Below are 27116 nucleotides of genomic sequence, written 5' to 3'. Positions count from 1 at the left end.
TCAGCAATAACACAGAGAGGAAGCTGCCATGCATAAAATGAACCCTCTCTCTCTCTCTCTCTCTGACAGGCCTGGGCAGCGTACACTCAGATTGGTGTGAAATCGTCGCTTAGCAGGCGGGGAATGGGCTCTGTTATTTTTGGAGCAGAGTCACGAGGGAACATCAGACCATCATCCACTCTCTAATGGGCACTGGGCAGGTGACGGAGGCGGGGCAGCCTCACAAACACACACACACACACACACACACACACACACACACACACACACACACACACACACACACACACACACACACACAGGGTCACGGATGCAACAGATGTAGATGAAGGTAGAAGGAAGGTGGGGAAGGGAGACAGCAGAAAGGAATGTGAGTGAGACACAAAACAAGCAAATCTCTGCAAATCCACCCTGCGCACCCAACGGAAAACAACAATGCATGCAGAGCAGAATTAGGACGATACCCACTCATTGTCAAAGTTAAGAAGAGAGCACTTAAATGTTATAATCACATAAAAGACAGCAACCCAGATACGCTCCATAACATAACCACAGAGAAAACCTACAGGGTTGCTCCCTTATAGGAACTGTCAACAATAGACATTTATTGTATTTATGCTGTATGCTTGTGACATGTACATTCACAGTCCCATACAAGGTGCACATTCTGCACTGACATGGAATCTAATGTTCTTGTGTTTATCTGCACAGATGCCGTTATTGGGGGAGCTGCCTTGAAGCCTGTGTAGTGGGGTGTGTTGCCTGAAGAGCTGATAACATTATTATGGGATATAATAGGGAATGGTTCAGTTGAGTGAGGGCTACCATGGGGAGAGGCTGGTACCTGTACCTCTCTATTAAGTTATGTTGTTTCAGCTTCTTTAGTTGTCCAGTTTTCCACTTATGTTATACAGGCCTGGAAGACATTAAGAACCTTTTAGGTTTTTCCACTTATGTTATCCAGGCCTGGAAGACATTAAGAACCGTTTTGTTTTTCCACCTGCAAGCCTGCCTCCTGGTCCATTCCTGACATTGTAAGGGTTTTTTCACTGACAAACAGCTGATCTACAATCCCACTTGGTAACACTGACAAACTGGAAAGAGACAACCCAAAACCAAAGCAAATTTGAACCCTTGACTAGGTACAGACTTGGTGAACACAGCCTTGCAATAGAGAAAGGTCGCTACAGACAGACCCCACTCCCAAGGGAAGACAGACTGTGGTGAATGTGGTGGAAACAGAGCTACACTTTCTAACCACCTGCCCAATATACAAAGACATCAGAGAGAGACACATACTTCCCACAGATGAATGAATTTGAAAACATGACCAACAACAAAATACTCCCATACCTACTGGCTACTGGAAGAAATACAACAATGTGCAAACACAGCAGCTAGATTTGTGAACTGTTGCGATAAAAGGAATGGAATACAGAGTAGACCTCTAGACCTTCTACACTGTATATAAACAGAGCTGCTACCTGTAACACATTAAAAATGTTAAATCAGAGGCTTTTTTGTATACTATTTTAGTTTTGAGAAATAAATGCTACTAATTGTCCCAAAGGTTTGCTGCTATCTAAAAAGTTTTATACCGTGACTACGACACAATGTGACATATAGCTCTGTTTAACACAATGCTGTATCCCCTCCAACTGTATATACCTTCCCCATCATCTTAAACTTGCTGTGGCAAGTATGCCTATAAAGCTCCTTTGAATTGAATTGAGATGCAGAGACGGAGGGGGTTGTGAGAGATGGAGGGACGGAGGGGAATGTGAGAGATGGAGGGACACTGAAATGGTCAAAGTTGTGTTTCCTAAAGCAGTGCCTCTCAAATGTTTTAATTTCAAAGACCCCCATAATTTCCAGAGTTAGTCCTGTAAGGGTCCATTTGGAACACCGTGATGAACCCTAAAGGTCGAACCACTGTCCTACCTAGAGGAAGCCCTGCAGTCTACGCTTTTTAATTGGTCACAGGAATAATCAAACGATAATATGATGAAAAAAAGATAAATCTTTGTTTAATTAAGATTTCTTTTTTTTGGTTAAGAGTTAAGCTCTGGGCCCAGGCCGTAGCGTAACGGTCTGGGCACCGGACTGGTGATCCAGTCGCGGTGTGCCGCGGGTTCGACTCCCGGACCCGACACGGCCTTTACCGCATGTCATCCCCCCATCTCTCTCCCGTTTCCTGTCAGCCTACTTTCTATCCCTTAAAAAATCAATAAAGGCGTAAGCCGCAAAAAAATATCTTAAAAAAAAAAAAAAAAGAGTTAAGCTCTGTTGGTATGGTTATTGTTTATAACCACTTGAACCCTAGCATCCCTAGTCAGGCCTTAAAAATAGCAGATCTACAAGCTCACAAATCATTGCAATGTGATGCATTGTGAGCTTGTAGAGCTTCTATTTTAGGGAAGATATTTAATGTAGAGACAGGTCCTAGCACAGTATAGAGTCCTGAGGGACTCTGGCCAACCGTATGGGGTTTAAATGAGCTCAAATAGTTTGCTTTCCACTTTCAACATAGCAACCTTATTTTTGGCCAGCATACCATTAGAAACCTTTTCAGAAAATGTGTGAAAAAGGTAGATGTACAAACTCAACACATTGCTTTGTGATCTGTCATGAGCTTTTAGATCTGCTATTTTTGCTACTAGTCCCTGATGCATGAGCAGTGCACCCACACTGACCTCATGGACACTAGTCACACTACCCAGTATAACCTCAGCAGTAGTAGGGACTTGAGTGTTTCCATTAAAAGGCTGGGGGGAGGGGGGGAGGGGAGGTTTTTTTTTACTCTTTTGACATAGAACAGTCCCTCCTCCACACCTGCAAATGAGTGTCTACACACAGCCGCCTCAGTCAGAGAAGGAAGCAAGTCACAAGAAGAGACAGGACTGGGCCTGTGTTTGTGTGTGTTTAGTCTGAAATGATGGAAGAGGGGACATGGGAAAAGCAGGAGGTGACAAACACAATCCCATCTTTACCCGGAGTGGAATATCACCAACGGCAGAAAGGCAGACGCACTGCACACACACACACACACGCATGCATGTGCATGCGCGCACACACACACACACACACACACACACACACACACACACACACACACACACACACACACACACACACACACACACACACACACACACACACACACACACACACACCCCTGAGTGGCCATAGCTGAGTGGGTAAAGAGGCCATCTGGTAATCAGAAGGTCCCAATTAAGTTCACCCCCTGCCTGTGTGTCAATGTGTCCCTGAGCAAGACATTTGGCTACCTGGGCGCTGTATTAATAGCTCTAAGTAACTAATTTGACATACATTATGTGCAGATGTACAGTGATACAAATACCCCAAAGGAGTGGGGAATAAAAGGTACACACACACACACACACACACACACACACACACACACACACACACACACACACACACACACACACACACACACACACACACACACTCTCTCTCTCTCTCACCAAAATCATGGTGGTAATCAATAAAATTACCACAATCTAAGGAACCAATGAATTCAGAGTTTCGTCAGTGAGTCGGAATACAGCTTTATCTCATTGGATTTGAGCACACTTCCTTTTGTTCCAACAATATTCAGACACATGACAAATGCAAAACACTTATAGTAACTTAGTAAGACACACCCAAATCCTCTCTGAGTTAACATTACCGCTCTAACCAAAGCAGATCAAGCCATTACTTACATTACCAATTGAGCCTTTTATCACAAATTAACCTATATATTAGGATACAAACCAGTTCATTTGGAGTGAATCAGGGTTTTCCTCTGGAGAACTGGCAACTAAACACTGCCCCCTGCTGTCATAACTAATTGTAGCAGTAAAGGTTACAAGAATGTTATATGGTGTTTATTTAACAAATGGCAATTATTTGCTACAACCACCTTGTTCATAAATCCTGCTTGTAAAAACATCAAAGGGTATTTATTTAATTAATTATTATTTTAGACCATAGTAAGTTGGCTATATTCTGGCAGTTAGCACAGAGTAGTATAGTGTGCTTTGTCATATACTTTCTTAATCTTGCCTGGAGTCTATCCTACAACCATATTAGTCTGCCGTCAAGCTGTCGCACTAATTAAAAACATTTTCATGTCATCAATAATGAGGGTCAGAAATATACATTCAACAGAACTATCACAATTATTGCCATGAGTCACAACACGATTGGATTGGGTTAAAAAACCAATCAGGCAGGCAGGAGGGCGATTACATCGCCCTGTAGAAAGGTCTTGAAAGCCCATATGCTGTTCTGGTTTTAATTGTATGCAAATCGCGAAATGAGATGTCATTGCATTCAAGTCAGGCAAGCCACCATCGTTGATTTCCATATTGGTGCCGTTGGCTGTCGCCATCGAGTCTATATTTACTGTATGTGAGATACGGATTGGAGAAAATATTCCCAGTGGATTCGACACCAGACAAAGGGTATATACAAGGGAGCAGCTTTTCTTGTTTGGACCGCGACAGGCAGAGAATTGGATTATGTTCCAATAAAGCCTCTCAGCATCAGACAGTCTGAACTACAGTATATAAAGTGTCTCATGCCTGAAGAGACGAGTCAGACTCCAGGACTCTTCCTCATTTGCACTCGGCCTCGTGGCGAGTGAGTGCTGGGGGCAGGTTGATCCCAGCGGGGCCATGGAAGTGGAACCTAAAACCCACACATACGCACACAAATACAGATGTCAGAGTGCTCCCTAGAGTGTAAATGTAATGAATTAATTAATTAATTAATTAATTAATTAATTAATTAATCTGAACGAAGTGTGTGTGTGTGTGTGTGTGTGTGTGGGTGTGTGTGTGCGTGCATGCATGCGTGCGTGCATGTGTGATGTGAGAGTGCGGTCTAGCCAACACCAACTCGGGACTCCTGAATTGTTGCCCTCTTCACTCTCCTTTCTAACATCAGGGTCTTGAGCTCTACACGGTCTAGTGTTATTAGCTAAGCTGTCACACATACTGTAGATGTATGTGTGCAAGAGAGTCAAATGCAGAGATTGAGAGAGGGAGAGTGACCGAGTGGCTCAGTCTCATTCCAGACACTACCTACCTGTATATACATCCTTATGCTGTCCACTCCTATTAACCATGGTGACTGACAACTGATTCTTTCTGCCGGTGAAGAGTAGCAAGCCTGACCTACAGTACGCCCATTTATTTAAATCCTCCCCTTTAAACCCTATATATTTAGTTAAGCGGAGTCCTCCAGGGCCCACTTGAAACTCTTGAAAGCATTCGCAGCCCACCCATCTGGCCACAATCATACAGTACATGCCGTCTAAAATCATAGTGCTTTGTCAATTAATTTGGGGTTCACTTGCAATACCTTTGCGGTACAGGTGGAAAACCAGTGATTTAGAATAAGCCCTCTGGAGCTGAGAGTGTTACTTCATGTGGAGTAGTGGACACTTTATAGTTCATGTGGACACCTTATAGTGAAGTGCGAGTAGGGAGGGAGTCAAGGGAACCGTTTGGAAAATGGAAAAATGAGTGAGTGAGTCACTGACTTGAAGCGCATGGTGACTGGAGTATCTTCCATGTTGAACTCAGCCACAGGGACCCCTCTGGCTGCCACTTGTGGGGCAAACATGGCTGCTGGGTACACAATGGACGATGTGCCGACCTGCAGCCGTCAAGAGAGCAGGATTTGTGTGTAGCTGATTAAACAAATTCAAAGCGTCTATGTATAGAATAATGATACAATAGGTCAAATGGCCAAGTGGGTTACAGTGAGAAAACACCACTGTGGTCCAGGGGCAATTTGCTCAGTAAAACATTTTATCTGGGCGCTTCAAAGTAAGACACGTTTAATGCAGGGGGTGTCTTCAGGGTAGTCTATTTGAATAGCCCAGGAAAAATGATTTACTTGGACACAGACCTACCACAAGGCAGAGGTCACAGTTTTCAAGCTCTTTCTCTGCGTGGCTCAGGATGTCCGAGTCCAGCGTCTCTCCAAACCAAACCACGGCAGGTCTGAGGAGACCATGACAGCCCTCCTGTTCGCACCTGGCTCACATGAAATCAGAAGGACACACATGGTACAAATAGTGAGGCATATGTGTGAAATAATTTATTAGAAAACCAGAATAGGCTCTGTGCATTTGTTAAGTGTTTCATTACCGGGCTGGTCTCACATCCTTCCAGCCCATAATGATAGTTGTTATTTTGTATTAATTTAGCCCTGATGAAGACCGTTTAGTTCAAAACATCAGGTTCAGGTTCAGGTTTATTTGTCATGTGTATAGAACTATAGATATAGAGTATACATACAATGAAAATGATTTAGCTCAGAGCACTCTCAGTCTTACATACACAGGACATAAACAAACATCTATTATAGTGCAAGGAAAAGACAAAAAACAGGAAAAGAAAAGTGCAAGTGAAGTGAAGTGCAATACAGTTCAAGGTCAGCTGTTCAGCAGCCTGACTGCCTGGGGGTAAAAACTGTTACTGAGACGGGTGGTACGAGATTTGATGCTCTGGTAGTGTTTTTTGGAAGGGAGTAGTTTGAACAGGGTATTTGCGGGGTGGCTGGTGTCTTCCATGTTGTTATGGGCTTTTTTCATACAGCGAGTGGTGTAGATGTTATGGAGACTGGGTAATTCTGTAGTGCCGATGATTTTAGCTGCTGTTTTAATGGTCCTCTGCAACCTAATGCAATCCTGAGTGGTCGTGTTACCGTACCACACTGTGATACAGCCAGTTAAGACATTTTCAATTATACAGCGATAAAAGTTCACTAGTCCTTTTGTACTTAAGCCAAATTTTTTAAGGCGCCTCAGAAAGTACACTCGCTGCTGCGCCTTCTTGAGGATGTACTCGTTGTTGAGTGACCATGTGAATGTGTCTGTGATGTGTATGCCCAGGAATTAAAAGTTAACAACTATGTCGACAGATGACCCTTTGATGGAAATGGGGGTGTGGATACCTTTGGACTTCCTAAAGTCTACAATGATTTCTTTGGTCTTATTGGTGTTAAGTGAGAGGTTGTTGTTATCGCACCATAGAGTAGATCCTCTATCTCCCTCCTATAGGCCCTCTGATCACCGTCGGTTATTAGTCCGATCACTGTGGTATCATCTGCAAATTTAATTATGATGTTATTCTCATATCTGGCGACACAATCAAACGTAAACAAGCTGTACAACAGAGGACTGAGGCAGCAGCCTTGGGGTGCACCGGTTCTGGTGAGAATTGTGGACGAGCTTCTCTCTCCTATGCGTACACACTGGGGCCTGCCCGTCAGAAAATCAAATAGCATGTTGGTTTAAATAAAGTGCCCGAACCTCCTCTTTTTTATCTGACGTTTTATCCCATCTGATCCAGGAGAACCTTTTACTATTTTAACTTTTTTTACTTGTACGTCTCCGGTGAGCAACTGGTTGTCTCTTTTTCTCTACTCATAGCTACCAGATTTAATCCGAAAACAACTTGGGTGTGTATCTCACCTGGGCAGGTCCTGTACTGGGATACCGGCATCACTGGTGTTTGGGTCTGGAGCACTGGGGAGATATTTAGATATGTTTGTTGATTTACAATTACATGTAGGCCTATAGCTGTAAATTGCATGTGTAGTTATTGTCAGTGTAGCTGTAGATGTACTTAAATGTGTCAAACTCCAAAGACCAAGTCATGTCTCTCATAAATGCATATTGCATAACCCTTTTGATTCCGATCAACAGTTTAAGTGCTCGAGCTAAAGGAGTTTTATTTCTGCTCCACCAGAAATAATACTTTCTTTTCTAAATGTGGACTGTCTGGAACACACATCTTGGGAAGACATGTTATGTTGTCCTTGTGTCTTGTGGGCCGGAGTATAGTTGTGTATTCATTTGATCTACCTTTATATCTAGAGCTCGGTGATGAAGCCAAAGGCAAATTTCCACATGAGTGGACAACAGAATAAATGGCCATCATGCTGGGAGGCACCCCCAGGTGACCCCAGTAGAGTCATGTCGGTTCCTAGGCATGATCCTCTCTCGGGACCTGAAGTGGGAACTCAACATCATGGCCCTCCTGAAGAAGGCCCAGAAGAGGCTGTACTTCCTCAGGCAGCTGAGGAAGATCAGACTGTCAAGGACCATGATGGCTCAGTTTTACACAGCCATCATTGAGTCCATCCTCACACACTCACACACTGCAAAAGATCTTGCCAAACTGCAGCGGGTGATACGCTCTGCGGGAGGGTGATTGGCCGTCCACTGCCCTCGCTCAAGTCCCTGCAGGGCACTGAGAAGAGCGAGAAATATCATGGCAGACCCCTCCCACCCTGGCCACGCCCTCCTCACCCTGCTCCCCTCTGGGAGAAGGTTGCGGCTGCTGAAGGCAACAAAAGCCCGCCACAGACTGAGCTTTTTCCCCTCAGCCGCCAGGCTGCTAAATGACTCTGGTTTCCCTCCCACCCCCGCCCCTAGGGAGTGTCACCGGCACTATGACACCGGACAACGGACATGTTTGCACTATGTTCCATAACTCTGCACTTTATATTTATACTTCTTGGACGGTGTTGTATTTGTGTTGTTCGTTTATTTGTTATATGTGAAAAAAGGAATAAGGAATGCACACACACTAATGTCAAAACAAATTCCTATGTGTTTTACACAATGGCAAATAAAGGAATCTGAATCCCATGCCATAGACTAGACTAGAGCATAGACACAAGATTAAAATACTAGTACAAAAGATTTACTGAACATGGTCATTGGTCAATGTTATGTAACTTATTTTTCTAGCCATACATTTGGAGGAAATGTCTACAGAGGCAACAAACCTCTTGCAACTGAAGACCTTACCCTTTGCCATCCAGGGCAGCACAGATCGGGCTTTTGTGATTGGCTGTTTCATGGCCGCAGCTCATACAGCGCGTCCTAAAGAGACTGCCTGGATTCCCCAAGACCAACATGTGAAGATAGGAGGGGAAGGCAAAGACAATTGACAGAAAAGAAGCTGAAGTGAAGTACAGTGTTCAGACATCCAGCAGTTACAGTCCATGTGCATCCAAACCACTAGTAGTGACGGGACTTAGTGCTTTTATTTAATAGGCTTACGTCATTAGTATGCAGAATGATGCAGCCGTAGATAGCCTACTTGTACCCAAAACAAACCTCACATGCCATACTATCAATTGGAGGTGAAACGGAAATGGATGGAAGAATCAGTTGGTATCGGCAGAGCGTATTTCAATTGATCAGATACTGGTATTGAACAATAATGTTTCACAACTCTGCTACTTACCGTGGAGCTCCAGGACATTTTTGGACCCGGCGCGGTGGTGGAGCTCGTCAATGTTCTGTGTGATGACGGTGACCCTCCGGCCTTGTTTGGCCAGTCGCTCCTCACACTCTGCAATGGCCAAGTGGCCGGGATTAGGATTCTTGCTCAACATGACCTCGCGACGATAGTGGTAAAATTCCCACACACGGGACGGGTTCCTAGAGAAGGCCTCCATAGTAGCCAATTCCTAGCAGAGTGGAGAGAGTGAGAGATAGAGACAGAGATGCAGATACAGGAAAGGTACGTTGAAGGAATGAGTAGATAAGGGTCACGTACGTCTACACACACTCCGGCAACCTGGGGAGAGCAACGGACTTGAACTCATGCTTCCTTCATGCATGAGTGTCCAAGTTTCCCTGGTTGGACGCTTGGAAGGAACACGTTATTACGACCAGTTGGCCAGGGGGAGGCAGTTTAGAGACCAGGATTACTGCATGTTTTTTGTGAGGGTACCTACCCTAGGGGACACAGGGAGAACATGCAAACTCCACTCCACACAGAAAGGCCCTTTCGCCAACCTCACCTCGGGTATGGGCAGTGATGGGAGGAGAGAACACGCCGCCAGCACCCACTAAGGGTCACGTAAGTTGTGAAAAAATTTGAAACACAATCACAAAAAATATGGCTTTTTTCTAGCTGTTTTTTTCAATATTTCAGATTTAGAAAACCATGTATCTGTTAATTAATTTGACTACTGTAACTGTCAAGGTTGACGTCACGAATACCTAGACGTTACGTCATTTACTCCTTTTATAAGGCTTCTTGCCAGAATCATTATTTGACAAATTAAGCTGTAAGGGTTGAGAATGATCCGTGGTCACAAGAGTGGAAGTGCTGATCAGATATAACTCCTAACTTCGATAGGAGCGTAGTCTTGACTGAGGCTTGCCGAGTAGATAGGGTTTCTACTCGGCAAGTAGAAGTGCTGACCAGAAGTACTGACCATCTGGTCAGCACTTCGCTCTTGTGACCGCAGATCATTCTCAACCCTTACAGTAACAGTGTCTTCACTGTTCTATCTATCTAATAACTAATCATTTTAGTAATGAGGACGGAAAATTAGGGACGGAAATTGCTGCTGAGCCTGTGATTGGATGGAAACATGACCATGAATGGCGCTGAAATTGGCGCTGTGATTGACGGTTGTGATTGTCTGGAAGGTATGCCATTCTGCTGCACTGTGATTGAGCTGATGGGCGGTAAGACGGTAAGACGCCTGAGGGCGAGAAGCGACCTCGTCCTGCCTTTGGAGATTTGTTTAATTATTCTTCTGCACTGTACTTCCTCTGTTTATAGCGATTTATATTTACTTTGGCTATATTGTCTTTTTATATTGTGTCCTTAATAAGTGTTTCCTTAAATTCTACCATACCAGCCCTGACAGATCAGCTGAACAGTTTAGTGAGTGACATCAGGTCAACACTTCTTATCGCCTATTAAGGAGATGAGCATTTAATTTCTTGTTTCCGTCTTCCTTTTTACTGTATTAATCTTTGTTGAAATGTGCTGCTATACAAATAAACTTGCCTTGCCTTACCTGTGCTTGCCATTTCCTCCAGTATCCCCCCTCTCCTCTGAAGGTGGGGACCCCGCTCTCTGCACTCACCCCTGATCCAGTCAGAATGGCTATGTGCTTGGACTTGGAAAAGATCTCCCTGAATGCTGCCACATCTAGACACATACAGAAGAGTAGACGCAAGCACACACAAAGACATACACATACTTAAATACACCAGAAGATGGGTTCCCTACATCAGTGGTTCTCAACCTGTGGGTCCCCATATGATTTTGGGGGGGTCCCCAGATGACAGAAAAAATATAAGAAAGAGGCTAAAATGAAAACAGTCGATGTACAAGCTTGTCGATCTACTATTTTCCACAATATTTATCTGTGGAATTGAGTAAAACTAAATGTAATGTCTCAACTCCAAAAGTGTTCAGTTCAAATTTGATTATTTTGGGGGGTCTCGGCCGGAAAAGTTTGAGAATTGCCCTACGTCACTTACTACTAGCATCATTATATACAGTATGACATCAGTGTACTCTGTACTGTCCATAGTTCTGTTACATGCTACTGATTCAACTGCATGCATGGATCATACAGTGAATGATATGATAGCAAGTGAAGTCACGCTGTATGCACAGATACTGTACCTGAACTGGGCCGGCTCATGTCTTGTATATTCCAGGGGTTTCTCAGGCAGGCACACAACTGAGAGGTTATTGTGCCTCTACTGGCGAGCTGTTTTAAGATCATCAGGGTTCTGGGTCAGGGGAGAATACAGTATAGAGATCAGTACTGTGAACCAGTGGTTGTCAAAGTGGGGTTCAGGGACCCTCAGCCCTCCCAGGTATCATTTAGGGGGTTCAGAATGGACCCTTCTTACAGCAGTGTTAATTTTGTTGACTAAGACAAAAGACTTCGACTAAGGTTTTTCATGAGACTAAATAGGACTAAGAGTCAGACTAATTGGTGTGTTATTCAAAAGACTAAGACATATTTTCTGGCGAAATTAACATTGCATTAAGACTAAAGACTAAAGGGCAGTCCATACTCTCTCCGACCACCGAACTTTTCGTCGGAAAGATCAGACTTTAATTTTTTCTCCGAAGTAGAGTTCGGAGAGTTACAACATCTGGGAGTGCAGCTTTCAGAACAAAAATTCAGAGAAATGCGTTTCAGAAGTTGCAAGTGACGTCATGTTGTAGTTGTACCGGAGCTTTCCGACGAAAAGTTTGGTGGTCGGAGAGAGTATGGACTGCCCTTAAGTCGACTAAGGTTCAGAAGACTAAAAACGACTATGACTAAATAGTGTGTTATTCAAAATACTAAATCAAAATATTGCGGGGAAAAAATGAACACTGCTTGCTAACAGGTCTGTATAACCAAGTGTACGTGTGTCTCAAGAAAAGAGTTATGGGGGCCAATGAAATGTTTGAGAACCACTTGTGTGATAGTGATAATGATAGATGGGTCATATGGTGGTGGCTGGTAGGCTTTAGACTAGAGTGACAGAGTGACTGTATGGCCTGCCCTATACAGTCACTGTCACTCTAGTAGCACCTGTGACCTCACAGGTGCAGTAATCAGGCAATGTGGACCACACACAGCAGCCAGCATCAGACAGAGATAGACAAATTACAGAACAGAGAATTGCTACAGAATTACATGGTAGGCGTACGTTCATTTCAACTGCTCCACTAGGACAACTTATTTACTACCGGTATTTTCTGTCTACTGCGTAGGAGGATCACTCCAACTAGACCTCGCTGTGAAGTAACGTCAGTGCCACAGCACAGACAGACAATAGCACATTTGGAAGGTGAATTCTGAGAGCTAACATTATCAAGCTGAAGCTAGCAGTGTTAACAGCTTTGGATGTCCGTAAAATGTTAAGCACCGTGGGTTAAGATTATTGTTTCAGTTACGAAGCTGAATAATGTGTCAACTCATATGAACTACCTTTAGACTGACCTCGTCCACACAGGCAGCTGTCAACTGTCTGCACTATTATAAAATGAACCTATAGCTATTACATTATTATGACTAAATAGGAAGGAACTATAGACTACGTACTTCTTCTTTGGAGTTTAAGGGAAGCTTGCATCGTTATGTTGCATCGTCTGCCACCTTGTGGAGTGATTTAAATCCTACATCCAGTCTGTTAGTCCTGTTCTCTTCAGAAATAGGCTAGGCTACTATATATATTCCACTCCAGTAGTATGTTCATGTCCATTGAACTGAACATAGGCTACAGACAGTGAAGTCATTATTTTACATAAAAAATGTAATACATTGTTAATATTATATATCTTTAATCCCATTCTTCACCAGGATATCGTATAGAGGCTATATAATAGTTTGGAATTAGAGTGAGCCCAACAGGACTGGAGCCAAGGAACCAAGGAAACCAATGGTTTTGCAATGCACTGACTGAGGGCATAGCAGCTGAAGCCGCTCAGCCTATAGTGTAGCCTACTGTAAAATAGCTTTGTGCATGCAGGTGACGCTCACTTAACAATTAACATAAATTAACTGCAAACGTTTGATCATCATTACAAGTCTCTCACGCACCTCTCTCTCTCTGCACGCACACACACACACACACACACACACACACACACACACACACACACACACACACACACACACACTCTCTCTCTCTCTCTCTCTCTCTCTCTCTCTCTCTCTCTCTCTCTCTCTCTCTCTCTCTCTCTCTCTCTCTCTCTCATCATCTTCACCACCATCATCATAACCGCACCTCCGTCTGCATCGGGTGCATGTGTGTGGCGGCGGCGCCGAGTCTCTCGCAGTCCCGCCGGTCGGTCGCCCGTGTGGACGCTGCCGGCCTGGCGGAATATGGCGGCGGCTCCGGAGGACGTGGTAGACCGTCGGCCGATTCGGAGAGTCCGGTCCAAGAGCGACACGCCTTATATCAACGAGGCGAGGATCTCACTGCACCTGGAGACAGGTAGGAAGGCTGTAGCACCACGCGCTCTATTCGAACACAGACAAATGTCACCATGAAGTGGCTGCCTAGTGCCTGTAGCCTATCTGGCAAAATATTTGCGGGGAATGTACATTATCGTGGCTGAAACTACAGCTATAGCTGTCACAAATCAAGCGTGACTTGGGGACAGCACAGAATATGCTGTCTTACGTTATCCATGGTGCTGAGCTGCTCCTCGGTCGCGGGTGCGCCGTAGATGGCGTGCATCATGCATGCATGGTGGTGACTGAGTGACTACAGCGTGACTCATGCATTGTGTGAGCTGAGCTCATGAGAAATCGGCTTCATCATGGAAACAAGTCAACCAGACAATGATCATGACATGGCTGCGGTCAGGGGATAGTCAAGACGAGACAAATGTAATTATTTTTCGGGACATATACGATATACGAGCATCCCCGATTTCATACAGACTATAGTATTAGTTCCACATTGTAAAATGCCAGCGTTGCCATGTTGTACATAGGCTGCTATACGAACTGGATTCACCGCACTGTCTGGCACAAATGCAGTTGGACTTGTTCCTGCTGTCTTCATTCCTCTGTTCCCGCAGAGGGTCATGTGTGACAGTTCATTGAGACATGCACCATCCTTGCCAAATGTCATATCGTCTTAAACTGGAAATATGCATGAGTAATTGTTCCCGTTGTTGCCATGGACACCACGTTGTATAGGCTACTGAAGATGCGTGCCTGCAGCTCTGCACAATGTGAGCATGGCTTTAGCCTATATGTCAGTTTCCCTAAACATTTTGATTTGAATATGACTAGTGTTGCTTCTCACCGAGATTAAAACGACTAAACCCACATTAATCCCCTTTATTTCTATAGCTACTGCTATCAATACAGCGTCACGTGTGGAACTGTCCACTATTTACCGGTGCTGAAACGGTCATCAAGCAGAATCAGCATATAGTCTCTACGCTACTAAGAGACCCTGACATAATTTGTAGGAACCGGCGTTTTTGCATGCAGGTGAACTACCGTCCACCTCCTCTTTGTTGAGGTAACGCATCCGAATTCAGCTTTCATTCGACCCCCGCCCCCCGACCGATTATGACAAATCCCAGTCACATGTGTAAAGCCTACTGTAGGCTTGGCTAGTGTCTAGCCTATGTTTTCCATTCCGGACAGAGGCCAACTCTTCCCCAGCCAGGCTATTGTTCTGCTTTGCCTGCATTCTCTCCTTAATCTTAACAGTTGCTCTGTTGCACACAATGGCTTGCTCAGCAAAGCTATACAGACCAGACGGCAGTCGATCTGAAAGGCGGCTGATCTGAAATTAGATTTCCCTATGACATTCCAACAGCACTATTGCTTTCTTTACATACCCTAATGACTCACCCACGACGCACTGTTCTCTGATATATTTACTTAAAGGCCATTAAGGATTGATAGAAGAGCTGTCAGTCAGTGATACATATAGTAGCCAGAATTACTGTAAATGTGGGCTCTATATAATATCCCCATCTTTTAGACCTACTGACATATGGCTCTAAGAAAGTAGATTATTTCACCACAATTTGTATATTTTTGTTTTTGTTTTAGAGTTTTATTAGGATCCCCATTAGCTGGTGCATAGCAGCACTTAATCTTCCTGGGGTCCACACAGAACATCAAAACATGACATTCAACATGAATGACATATAGGACAATGATATATAAATAAAATAAAATAAAGATATTTGATCAACAATTTCCTCATCCACCTTCTGATCCCCATTTTCTTGGAAGAGAGCTAAAGCCAGATTTATAGTTGCATGTTGGGTGCAACGTGAGCTGGTAGTTCTGTTGTTTCAGTGCACAACACAGCTGGCAGTGCAGCTTTCACCATGTTGCTCTGATGAACCTGACCTTTCTCCAGCTGCTCACGGCACAGAGTTCTTCTCAAAAACATGATTTCACCCACAAGGGTACATTTGGGTCCACGTTTACACTCTCAGAGTTTAATTTAAACTATACTACTGAGGATTTTAGTGTGTGCTCAGACCTGCAGGAGTGATATCGTTAGAGAGAGGGATTTGCATTTCTTGAGTGAATCAAATATGGGCATGAAGATAATTCTGTTCCCCTGTTTAGGCCTGGTAAATTCTAGAGGCTGTGGTTGTTCACACACAAGGGTTCCGCCTGCGTTCCGGTACCACACGCAACCCCTACCCCAGTGGACAGTGGTTCTCAAAGTGGGGTCCTAGCAAGGACCCTCATGCAAGGGTGCCTTGACGGGGTTCCAAATGGACCGGTATACAGGTCTGTAACTCTTGAGAGTGTACACATGGAACAAAATGGATTTGTACACCCATGATTTATGGAGTCATGGGTGTATGAATCCTTTGAATCACTGGCCCACCCCCACCCCACTACCCCCCTCCCCTGTGCCAGTCTGCCACCAGACTGGCTCTCCAGCACGGGTCTGGAAATCCAGGTCAGCTGCGTGAATATCTCTGCCATATCTCTATCTATGTCCATCCCTTCTCACTCACTCGCACGCACGTAGGCACGCACATAGGCACGCACGTAGGCACATACATAGGCACGCACATAGGCATGCACGTAGGCACGCACATAGGCACGTACGTAGGCACGCACGTAGGCACGCACGTATAGGCACGCACGTAGGCACACACGCACACACACACACACACGTGCGCACACTACTGTTCTGAGAACTGCTGCGCACATTAGTCTGACCTCAGGCTGAATTTGCTGGAATTACCTGTGCAGAATACAAGAGCAGAGAGAGGCTGTCTCAAGACAGGCTTGTGGCGCCGTAGAACCCAGCCATACAAAAGACCTCACTCAGTTGGCACTGGCAGTTGGGGTCTTGGCATTGAGCTTATGAACAAGCCAGCCTTTGTTGGCAAGATGGCAAACCTGTGCCAGGGATGAGGCCTGTGGCTCCAACTCAAGTCACCTCTCAAGATAATTTGGAGGTCTCCTCTGTTCTCATCTCACGTTTTGGCAGTTTGGCTCTCCACTGACTTGATGTCATGGCTGAGGAGCAGGGCTTATGTGTGCTGTCACAGCTGAGTCTTCCGCCTATTGGAACACATGTCAGCAGAACTGAGAGAGAGAGAGAGAGAGAGAGAGAGAGAGAGAGAGGATGACGAGGGAACAGGAAGATAGTGTGACTCATGGCCGTATGATGTGTCAAGTCTCATGTTCACACTTACAAACATCAACAGTATATCAGTACAGTCCCACAGGCTCTCTTGTCACTTTGTATTAATTCACAACATAGAAAGTCCAGCTAGAGGGGGATATGGAGGAAGATAAAGGGGAACCAAGGGTGGGAGGGACATTTACAGGGAAATATGTTTGTTTGACACTTACAAGCGTTTGTAAAGTGCATTTGTTGTGGGACGGTGTGAGACAGATTCTGCAAGAATGTACAGAGTGTCTATAGATTATTCACGCATACAGTAAACGTTCACCTCATGTCCTTATTTGTCTCCACCAGCCGAAGGCATAGGGAGAATATGTTTTGCACTCTGTCTGTGTGTGTGTGTGTCTGTGTGTGTCTGTGTGTGTGTGTGTGTGTGTGTGTGTGTGTGTGTGTGTGTGTGTGTGTGTGTGTGTGTGTGTGTGTGTGTGTGTGTGTCCATCCGTCTGCGTACAGCTAATCTCTGGCACCGTTGGCCCGGGCGATGCCAAACTGTGCACACAATCTCCCTGGATGCCAACGACGAACCTCTGCCCCAATTTTTCCACAATGGCGTGTTATAGCGCCACCATGAGGCTGATTTTGGCAAAACACAAACGCTATTATCCTGGTGGAGACCTGTGCCCCGAGGGGCACCTTTTCTAGTTCCTTCTGTCTTGGAGGGCTTGCACTTTTGTTTGGAGTCCCTTTGGGGTCACCTGCAGCCATCAGCCTTTCTGTCACAGCTGGCTCTCATGTCCGTCTGTTTACCAAACATGTGTATCTCTAACCATGGAACATTTCACTTGTAGACGAATAGAACCATCTTATAATAGGCGTTAGTAACAAAGGACCACTTATCAACATAACCATGTATGGCACCGACATTGGCACTGTGATTGGCTGTTGTGATTGGCTGAAAGATGTGCCATTCTGCACTGTGATTGGCTGAGCATCGCATAACGGATGAGCCACAAGGGACACCTTTTATATGATATTCCGTGCTCAAGATTTGAGGACGGATTTGGTGCCCAGACCCTCGTTCACATGGGTGAAATGTACTCACAATGCACTCAACCAAATTTGCCGCATTCAGAAAAAGAAGGAAATAAAGAATATCATCCTCTCCCCAAACGTGTATGGACTAGTATAAAATAATTTATTGAAAACCTTGGCAAATGTGTTTGTTTCAAAGTGATACTAATAAATTAGAACTTCAATTATACTACATTGGTTGCATAAATGCAAGGACACAACCACTTGACACAGCAGCCGATGCTTTCAAACATTTTCACGCAGGCCCAGATCCAAAAAAGGTTGGGAACTGCTGGTGCAGTGGTGTATATTGTCTTGTATAACATTAGGTGATGCTTTCACGGCACTACAGTATAGTCAGCATTGTAATGAGGTACACTATTGGATGGAAAATGAACTGACAGAAAGATGGAGCTGGTGGGAGAGGGTGCAGGGGGATGGGGGGTGGGATGTTAAATGGCAGCCTGAGTCTGTTTTAGGCTTTGAGCAGTAGCTCTACTGTACCTATCTGTCTTAGTGGTGGTGGAGCAGCATATTAATTTTGCATATACAATCTATTGTCCGGGTCCTGCTAGTGCTTCACTGCCTAAATTAGTATCACCGTTGAGGATGACATTATGCTCATGTGAACTATGACATGGGAACGATTAATGAGAATATGTGGTCATCAGAAATAGATGAGCATGATGAGACCAGTGGAAAGAACAGGAAAGGACTATTCTGCTTGCTTTCACTACAAGGTATGTGTGTTAAATATGTGATGTCACATAATATTGTGTTGCATAATGCAGTGGTTCTCAACCTTTTCAGGCCACGACCCCCCCACCCTGACAAGCACTTGGAATTGTAGGAGTTGAGGCATATACTGTACATTTTGTTTGACTCGGTTTGACAGATAAATATTGACGTGAAAATAGTTGATACAAGCTCACAAACGACACAAAGCTTCGCAACGCAATTTTTGCCTCTTTCTTATATTATTTGGCAATTTGACAATTTTTATAGTATAGTTTATTGACTAATTTTGATGCAGTAATGGTCTTTTTTATTTTCTTACTTTCTTTTTTGAGGTATTAAAAGATATATAGGTCTTTATAAATGAAATCTGTATAGCATCTACTGTACTCTCAGACATAGGCGGAGCTTGAACTAGACGCCAGGGGGTGCGACAGCTTGGCGAGCGACCAGCGATTTTTTAAACCTTTATTTTATTATTTTAGCGTTTTTACAATGCCCTAACCCCTAAAAAAATAGTTATTTAGGTAGTACAGCAGCACACTACTACCTGCTGTACTAATGAAACCCCGTAGTGCTGTGTGTGTGTGTGTGTGTGCGTGTGCGTGTGCGTGTGCGTGTGCGTGTGCGCGCGCGCACACACACACACACACACACACACAGTACACAGTACACAGCACGGGGTTTCATTCTTTTTGCTGCACGCCTGAAACGTGACCCGACATTACGGAGGCACCGTCATAACTCTGAGCAACAATTGGGATGTTTTTTAAACCACCCATCTCCAGTCCTGTGTTTATAGCGTCCACTATAGCAGCTGCACCACGAGATGCTGAGCAATCAATAAAACACAGAAAACGCTCCTTGATTTCAAGCTGCTCAACGTATCTTAAACAAATTGACAATTGTTCCGTTTTAGAGGACCTGGCCTCGTCTGCCATAATACTGAAGAAACCAGTATCCTGTAATGGGGACCGTACCCAAGTTCCCTCAGCCCTATGTTCCCTCAGGCCTATGTTCCCTCAGCCCTATGTTCCCTCATTCCAAAACAGACAGGGGGGGGGGGGGGGGGGGGGCTGTAAGGCATCAATTATACTATAATGCTACCCATACAGTAGTTCACCCTGCAGCAACAGAACACATTACAGATACCAAGTTACAGCAATGACACTACTGCATGGGGTCTAGTCTATCTACTTTGTTATAGCAAATGCTCCACAACAACACAGTGAACAGTGAAACATTCCTTTTAAATCCTGACATGCATGAGTAGAGTACACACCTTAATGAACTGACACCAACTATTTAAGCTACGTTGACAAACAAAACTAGTTTAGCCTGTAGAACTTCCTGTCTCCTCATGTCCCCAAGTAACACTGTCCGCTGCCATCTGCAATAATTCACCATTCACCTTTGCAGCTAAGGGTCCCTTTCTCGTTCTGCAACTGTACTTACTGTATAAGACCCATTTATTGAAATCCCAAACATGGAATATACTTGGACCATGCATTATGCCACATATAATGCCTGTCTCAGGACGGCCACCTGCCAGTATACAGTGGATAACTTCCCAGTCTTGCTGGGTAAGTTAGTTGGGAAACTATATATCTAACTACTTTAACCCTGACATCCTGATTTTGGGCATGTCATTATAGGCTAAGAAGAAAGGACAATTGCTGATCTACAAGGTCACAACAAGTGACTTATTTTAAAATGTGTAGCGCAGTGGAATAGAGTAGACAATATATGACACGTCAAGAGTCTATTAGTACTGTAGGCTATACATTTGTGTTCTGGTAATATCATTGATCACTTGTTTTGCATGTCCGTGGCAAAAATAAAACATTAATGCAAATCGATCACATGCACAAGCTGGCATAGTGATGCCCCCGGGTGCAGATAGCTGCTGTACTATCATGGTTATTGGTGGTGAAGGCAATACTAATAATGTTAGTCTGGATATATCAAATCCTGTGTTGAGGATCACACAAGAATAGCATGCACTTTATGAACAAAACACCCAAACCAGACAATTAATTAAAAGGTTTCATAATTACAGTCTGCTTGAGGTGTAATGCCGCTTTAAACAAAATAGCAGACAGTGGCACTGGTACATAACTGAACTCATCTTCTCCTCCTACAGTGCGTGTCAACCACATTACCACATACCAATCGTTGCATAGAAGCAGCATGGTTTTGTTATGTGTACACACCCATGGTACTGTGCCAAGAGAACTCACAAATCAAGATAAACGCACGCACACGCAGTCAAGTTGTCTACCGATGTTAACCATCTCAAACCCTCACCCTAACCTAACCTCCCACGGGACAGCACACCTAAACCTAACCTAACCCTTAACGCACCCCTCAACAACCTTAATCCGGTCGTCTTAACGCACCCTACACCAACCTTATGTCTAACCAAAGGATGCCTCCCGAGCCACTTCCAATGTGATTGAACTATAGGCTCTGGGGCTGACAAATATTAGCCCCAATGTTGTGTAAATCAACAAAGGTGTTGCAGCACCAGGAGAGTGTGACCCAACTTAATGTGTTTTAAGAGTCTGTTGAATTATTTAATAATTTCGTTTTATGAAGGTTTACAATTAATACTGTGAATTAATTGCACTAGCAAAGTGTAACATGCAGTGAGGACGGAACGTTTGTTCTAGCCCAGGTTCTCTGGGGTCCCAATATAAGGAGCGCATCTTCCGGTTCCCCTCAGTTACATTCTGGAAAGAAAAGCAACACTCATTGCTCCGTCTTTATCCCTGTTTATTCAGGTTCAGTTTTATTAATGAGGTACCCAGCAGCCCTGAGACCCGTAACAGAGGCTTGTCATGTCAGCTGTCAATCAATCAACTCAATGAAGGCCAATGGAAGACGATTTATTGGGCTGTAAAACAATATGCCCATTTTGACCTACGCAGGGTATGGCAGCATCCTGGGTCCTAAGGCCTTCAGGAGGCTGAAACCCTGTACTGGCATAAGCCAGCTGGATGGCCTCCTGCACAATACACCGGGAAAGCCATACTTTAGTAATATGGGTTTCCTTTAGCTCTGGTACCCCATGTCACAAATACCCATACCGTTCCTGAAGGGAGATGTCTTGGTCATGTAGTCTGAATATTTCATATATTTTGTCAGGTGTGCGCTGTGAACAACAAGTCTGACTCAGCCTTTTTACACATTACCACATTTAACCAGACAAGGAAGGTAAAATATATATATATATACAAGGAACAAGGAACTGAAAAATTATACTCTGGGAAATCGAAACAATAAAGTTCCTTTAAGGACAGTTCCGTGAGTGCTGGTATAACAGGTTCTTCCCAGACCGTGCAACAGATAAAATACATTAAGATGAATTGCAGTCGGGCCTGCTTCCTTGATGCGTGGTGAGACGAGAAAAAAGGACGAGACAAAAAATGCGATGAGAAATAAAAGTCGAGATGAGAGAAAAAAGACGAGACGAAACGAGACGAGAAAAATAAGACGAGGCGAGAAAAAAGATGAGGAGAAAAAAAGACGAGATGAGCTGTTTTGGGGGGAAATAGTATACCATCTAATGGCAATTTAATTGGAAAAAAATGCTGTCTGTATTACTCTTATTACACTATTACACTATTATACTTATTACACTATTACACTAATATACTTATTACACTATTACATTTATTACACTTGCACTTATCGGATTGAGGGAACATAGGACTGAGGGAACATAGGGTCTGTTTTTAAATGGGAGAACATACTAGGGCTGAGGGAACATAGGGCTGAGGAACATAGGCATGACCCCCTATAGGGATTCTGCGATATCTGCATAAACCAAGTTTGCACAGATATCAATTATTTCGTTCTGGAAATTTGGGGATGTTGAATTAAAATGATTTGACTGCATGCTTTCAAATCCAGTATCATATTTAGAGAAGAATCTCAAGAAAATTGCCCCGTGTTTCTGAATCTATCCAAGTTTAGACAATAGTCTAATAATATAAACAACTTTGGACAGATATACAACCTGTTCTTCTCTACAGTAGCTTTGTGACTTTCTGAAAGTTTAGTTGCAATAGAGCCTGAAGAGTGAAGATGCACTCTTTTTAAAGTGATCTCATTTAATCATGCAACTCTTATGGGCATCGGATATCGCATGTTTGTCCAGTTTCGAGCCCAGTCTACTCCAGGCACTCACGCCGGTATTACGAAATTAGTCCATGTTGCTGTCATTCTGGAAGTGTCGGCAGGCAAAACAAAACACTGCATCCTTTAAAACGGAATATTCCATCCACGCATGCTTCTCGTAATAGAAGGTGGAAAATGAAGGTGTTTTTTCCTATTGACGTTGTGGGGAATTGCTGTAAGACAGCCGTGTTTTTCCCCAAGATCACCATCCACCACATCCACTGATGGAGGTGGTGGAGGTGGGGGGCAGCGGGTTTGTTGTGTCCAAACTGCCCGGACACGGTGGTTGTGACTGCTCTGCTGGGTCAGGCGGGGCGATAAAATAATGTGACATGATAACTACTATAAAATGAATGTATTGTAAAACAAAACATAATAGAATTCAGATTTGTTTCTCACAATTATTATAATTTTATTAAAATAAAAATAATCTTGATTTTTTTTTTTCAACAGAAAAAAAGCAATTTCATCCCCGGCCACCAGGGGGTGCAATGCAACCCCTGCACCCCCCCAAGCTCCGCCCATGGTGTATCTTGTAGACCAGGCCCATTGCAAGTTGCTGTTGTACTTTGTCTTCTACCCTGGGCCATCCCACCCTAACAAAATGAGCAGAGGTTAAATGGGTTCTAGATGGAAGGCCAAGAAGTAGCCTGTACCAGTTTGTTAATGTTTTGGGATGTCTGAAGCCTTGTGCTGTGGTAACATGAGGTGCATGCATAGTCTAAGAAGTGACATTGAATGAGTTCTCAATGTATTCTTACTGACCAGTGAGGAGATCCTGTACAAACGTCTTGTTCTTTGTTTGATTTGGTTGATTACTTTAGTTGCCAGTCAGCCATGCATTTTTTTTTACAAGCTGATGTTATGTCCTTAACATAATTATATTAGGAACAGTAAAAGCTCCTAGTATGCTTCCTTGTGGAATGCCTCTCCAGATAGGCCTGCATCCAGCTCACTGATGTGATGTGTTTCAAAACCGATTGCTTTTAGCTTATCCATTAAGCCATTAATGGCTATTCAGCGTCTAAACGGAAGGGCTATCTGTGTTAATTTTGCTCATTTGTGATGAAGTTTTAAAATATGCAATTGTGCCATTTGTGGGTTTGAGAAGTGTTGCAAAAGACTGTTGTGGGTTGTGCGTTTCAGACCAAACCATAGGGGGGCAGTAGAGCTGCATGACACTTTTCAGTCTCTGTGCATGGCTTGGCCTTGCTCTGGAGACTTTATGGTAACGAATACCTTACCTACTGTAGCCTATACTATAGCCTATAGCACATGGGGACAGTTCGCAGGCCATAATGTGATATTGGTTTAAGTGGGCATTAGTATTTAGATTCATTTATCTTAAACCGTTTCTCACTCACTCACACACGCACGCACGCACGCACACGCCTCCTCGCTTAAAACTCATTGGCTGACGTCGTACCCTCCATGCGCAGGATTGGCGAGTTCCGACGTCCGACGCGCGCGCGTGTGTGTGTGTGTGTGTGTGTGTGTTTTAAACCATTTCAAAGCAGAGGGCGAGTCTGCGAGAGGAGGAGGTGGATAGAAAATCCGCTATTAGCCTATTACCGCTAATATGGCGGGTTGTGGAGGCGAAGTGTTGCGCCCATGGTACGAATCTAGATGTCCGACTCCGAACGACAACCACCACCACGCTCCCCCAGCAGCTCCCGCTCCTGCGTCCGAGGAAGAGGAGAAGCCGAGGAAGAGGAGGAGAGCCTTCTCTCTGGTTCGGATGAAGCACCGTAACCATAACAGCAAGCAGCAGCAGCAACCTGGACAGCAACAACCTGCTGCAAGCAACAATAACAACAACATGCCGTTTACAATCCACTGTCAGATAGGCAAAGAGATCAAACACATATGCACCAACTGTCGTGGAGCGGACCCGCTGGAAGGTGAGAGGAATAAAGTTGCGTTTGTATGAGCGCCGAGACGAGAGACGTTGGGAAACGAGGCGGGCATAACCGCTCCCTTTACCCGATGCTTCTGCCTGCCTGAGGAAATGTGCGTTCCATCCGTGCAGGGCCAGTTTCATCTCATGTGTTGTTTGTAATAATCTAATAAAATACCGTAATAGCTCTGTCTGACATGTGTACAAATATCTAACGGTCCATTTGGTTACATTTGTACACACTCAGCTACATGGATAGTAATAACACTGAGGATTGTTGATATAGCCAGGTCTATACATTATTGCTTTACTTGTTTTCATATTTCCATTATAAGCTAAAGTAACCACTGGGTTTACTTTCAAAGCAATAAGCCATTTTGATTTATAATGTTTATGCATCATTGTGCTTGAACCTGTGCACCATCATACCTATAGCCTCGATTAGATATGTTCCCTCAGTCCAATAAAAATCCAATCTCTTTCATCATGGCTGTAAGGTTACTTTCTTTAGTCTTATTTGTTGTGAGATGCGTTGCAGCAAGATAATGGGCACATGGGTCTGAGTGAAAGAATGTAGCCTCACTCACTGTGTGAGCTTCAGCTGTTTATTTCAGAGCTCTTAATATCTGTCAGCAGGGGTTAGCCTAGATGAGATAATCCCAGTGGTGGAAAAAGTACAGTTTTCATTTCATTTAATTGTTAAATGTCCGAAATGTATGTCTGAAGTGGTTAATAATGTTTTGTAATAATAATCACAATCTACAAAGTAACTAGTAACTAAAGTTTTCAAATAAATGTAGTGGAGTACAATATCTGTCTGAGATGTAGTGGAGTAGAAGTAAAAGTAGCCTATTGGAAGTTGTAAACACTCAAGTAAAGTACAAATACCTCAAAATTGTACTTAAGTACAGTACTTAAGTGAATGTACTTAGTTACTTTACACCACTGGATAATCCACTATGGTGGTAGTAGTAGTTGTTGTTGACAGAATGATAAACAGAGGTGAGCTGTAAAACCAACTGAACCCTACTTTTTATTTACTTATTTTTTTCACCATAATATTCAGCATGATATTAGACATGATTTTATAGTCACAGTTAGTATGGTTAAGTTTAGGCATGGGTTTGGTGAGAGCACTTCCATTACTAATGTCACCGATGGTCGAAAGTTTGCCTATTATAGTTAGATAGATAGTTATTTTCTCCCATAGGGAAAATCAGTTGTCATCAGATTTGTGCTGCTCACATGGTTTGATTTAAGCGGCACCCTGATTCACATTGACCCCTGGACGCTAGGCGTGATTTCTTTCTACGTCCGAGCATAGACATGGTAACGTCCCGCCTGGTCGCTACTCGCTAGTACTCAATACAACCACAGCAACATGGTCTTGTTGCTTCCATGGCCGATGGATGGGAAATCATTGCTCAAACCAAACCAAGTGGCTTTTTGGTCACAAGCCTGCTTCTTCAACCTTTGCTTACTGCCACCTCTTACAGAATCTGCAGTTGATGATGTACTGATATTTTATACAATTTGTTTTGTCCTACGCCTTTGGCTTCATTTTATTGGCTTGTTTTTGTTTGGTTAGTTATAGATAGCTTTTCATTATTTATTCATTTGCACGCAACTGCTACATTATTTGCATTTTTGTGAGAAGTCATGCCCACTGCACAGTCCCTTCGTGCAAATGTTAGAAGTTAATCCGTTTTTCCATATGCCCCTTGGTCAAAGTTTCCACAAATGTTCATGCAAACCTGATCATAACTTTTGAAGAAAGCCTGAAACCAGATAAACACAATGGGAAGAAAGCATAGCCCCCATCATGAGGTAACAACAATCCATACATAATGCGTTCACTACTTGTGTATATGTAATTTGTCTGTAGTGTATATGTGTGCACTGCACATCCATGCCTGTCTGTTTTCATTGCCTCTGGCACACAAGTACTTTTTCCAAACACACTGTTGGAGCTGGATGGTGCGTAATGGGAAAAGGGGAGTTTAAATGGAAAAGCAGAGTGGGTTAAATAGAACAGCCTGCATTGTGATTACATTACATTAGAACACACACTCTCCAGTGGAAGCACAGTTTAGAAACAGAGAAGAAGACTGAGGAAGAAGTGCATGATTCTAGATTGTAAAAAAAAAAATCTCTGGAAAATAATGTTATACATTATAATTTATATTGTGGCCATTGACCCATTTTTACTGATGCTTGTCTTAACTCCCTTTAACAGGACGGACGTGCAGTTCAGTGGGGGTTAACATCTATGAACTAGCTAGTACCTATTACATCATT

At 43.7% G+C, this 27116-nt stretch overlaps 2 protein-coding genes across 10 annotated transcripts in view; one reads left to right on the top strand and one right to left on the bottom strand.

Moving 5' to 3' along the window:
• Window positions 1-3555: 3555 nt before the first annotated feature.
• Window positions 3556-12910, bottom strand: sirt5 (sirtuin 5). Of its 2 annotated transcripts, none has more exons than XM_083766367.1 (9): window positions 12784-12910; window positions 11475-11584; window positions 10858-10991; window positions 9282-9507; window positions 8840-8927; window positions 7496-7549; window positions 5930-6053; window positions 5555-5670; window positions 3556-4698 (listed from the first exon to the last, which is right to left on the bottom strand). In XM_083766367.1, exons 2-9 carry the CDS (start codon window positions 11575-11577, stop codon window positions 4626-4628), a joined length of 918 nt encoding a protein of 305 aa, XP_083622493.1. In that variant the 5' UTR covers window positions 11578-11584; window positions 12784-12910; the 3' UTR covers window positions 3556-4625. The 2 variants fall into 2 exon arrangements, with proteins under 2 accessions (XP_083622493.1, XP_083622494.1); XM_083766368.1 differs by having other exon boundaries at window positions 12796-12864.
• Window positions 12911-13577: 667 nt separating this feature from the next.
• phactr1 (phosphatase and actin regulator 1) overlaps window positions 13578-27116 on the top strand; it is a 34668-nt gene continuing 21129 nt past the window's right edge. For 6 of the 8 annotated variants that reach the window (XM_083767766.1, XM_083767765.1, XM_083767764.1 and 3 more), the window contains exon 1: window positions 24459-24822. In XM_083767766.1, coding sequence (XP_083623892.1) covers window positions 24501-24822 — 322 coding nt within the window. In that variant the 5' untranslated portion in view covers window positions 24459-24500. Of the gene's footprint in view, window positions 13793-24458; window positions 24823-27116 lie in introns of those variants that run through there. The other 2 variants (XM_083767767.1, XM_083767769.1) reach the window with 2 other exon arrangements.

Source organism: Protomyctophum parallelum, assembly GCF_964188405.1.
Source record: "Protomyctophum parallelum genome assembly, chromosome: 6".
Classification (NCBI taxonomy): Eukaryota; Metazoa; Chordata; class Actinopteri; order Myctophiformes; family Myctophidae; genus Protomyctophum; species Protomyctophum parallelum.
Note: the sequence above shows the minus strand (reverse complement) of the source record. Positions and strands in the feature narration are given on the sequence as shown.

Excerpts from the sequence above, each read along its gene's own strand:
- sirt5 (XM_083766367.1), bottom strand. The coding sequence starts at position 11,577 with ATGATCTTAAAACAGCTCGCCAGTAGAGGCACAATAACCTCTCAGTTG. Across the intron at positions 7,550-8,839 it reads GCTGCCCTGGATGGCAAAGG|TGCTCCAGACCCAAACACCA; the intron begins GTAAGGTCTTCA and ends ATATCTCCCCAG. Across the intron at positions 6,054-7,495 it reads CCAGTACAGGACCTGCCCAG|GTGCGAACAGGAGGGCTGTC; the intron begins GTGAGATACACA and ends CATGTGAGCCAG.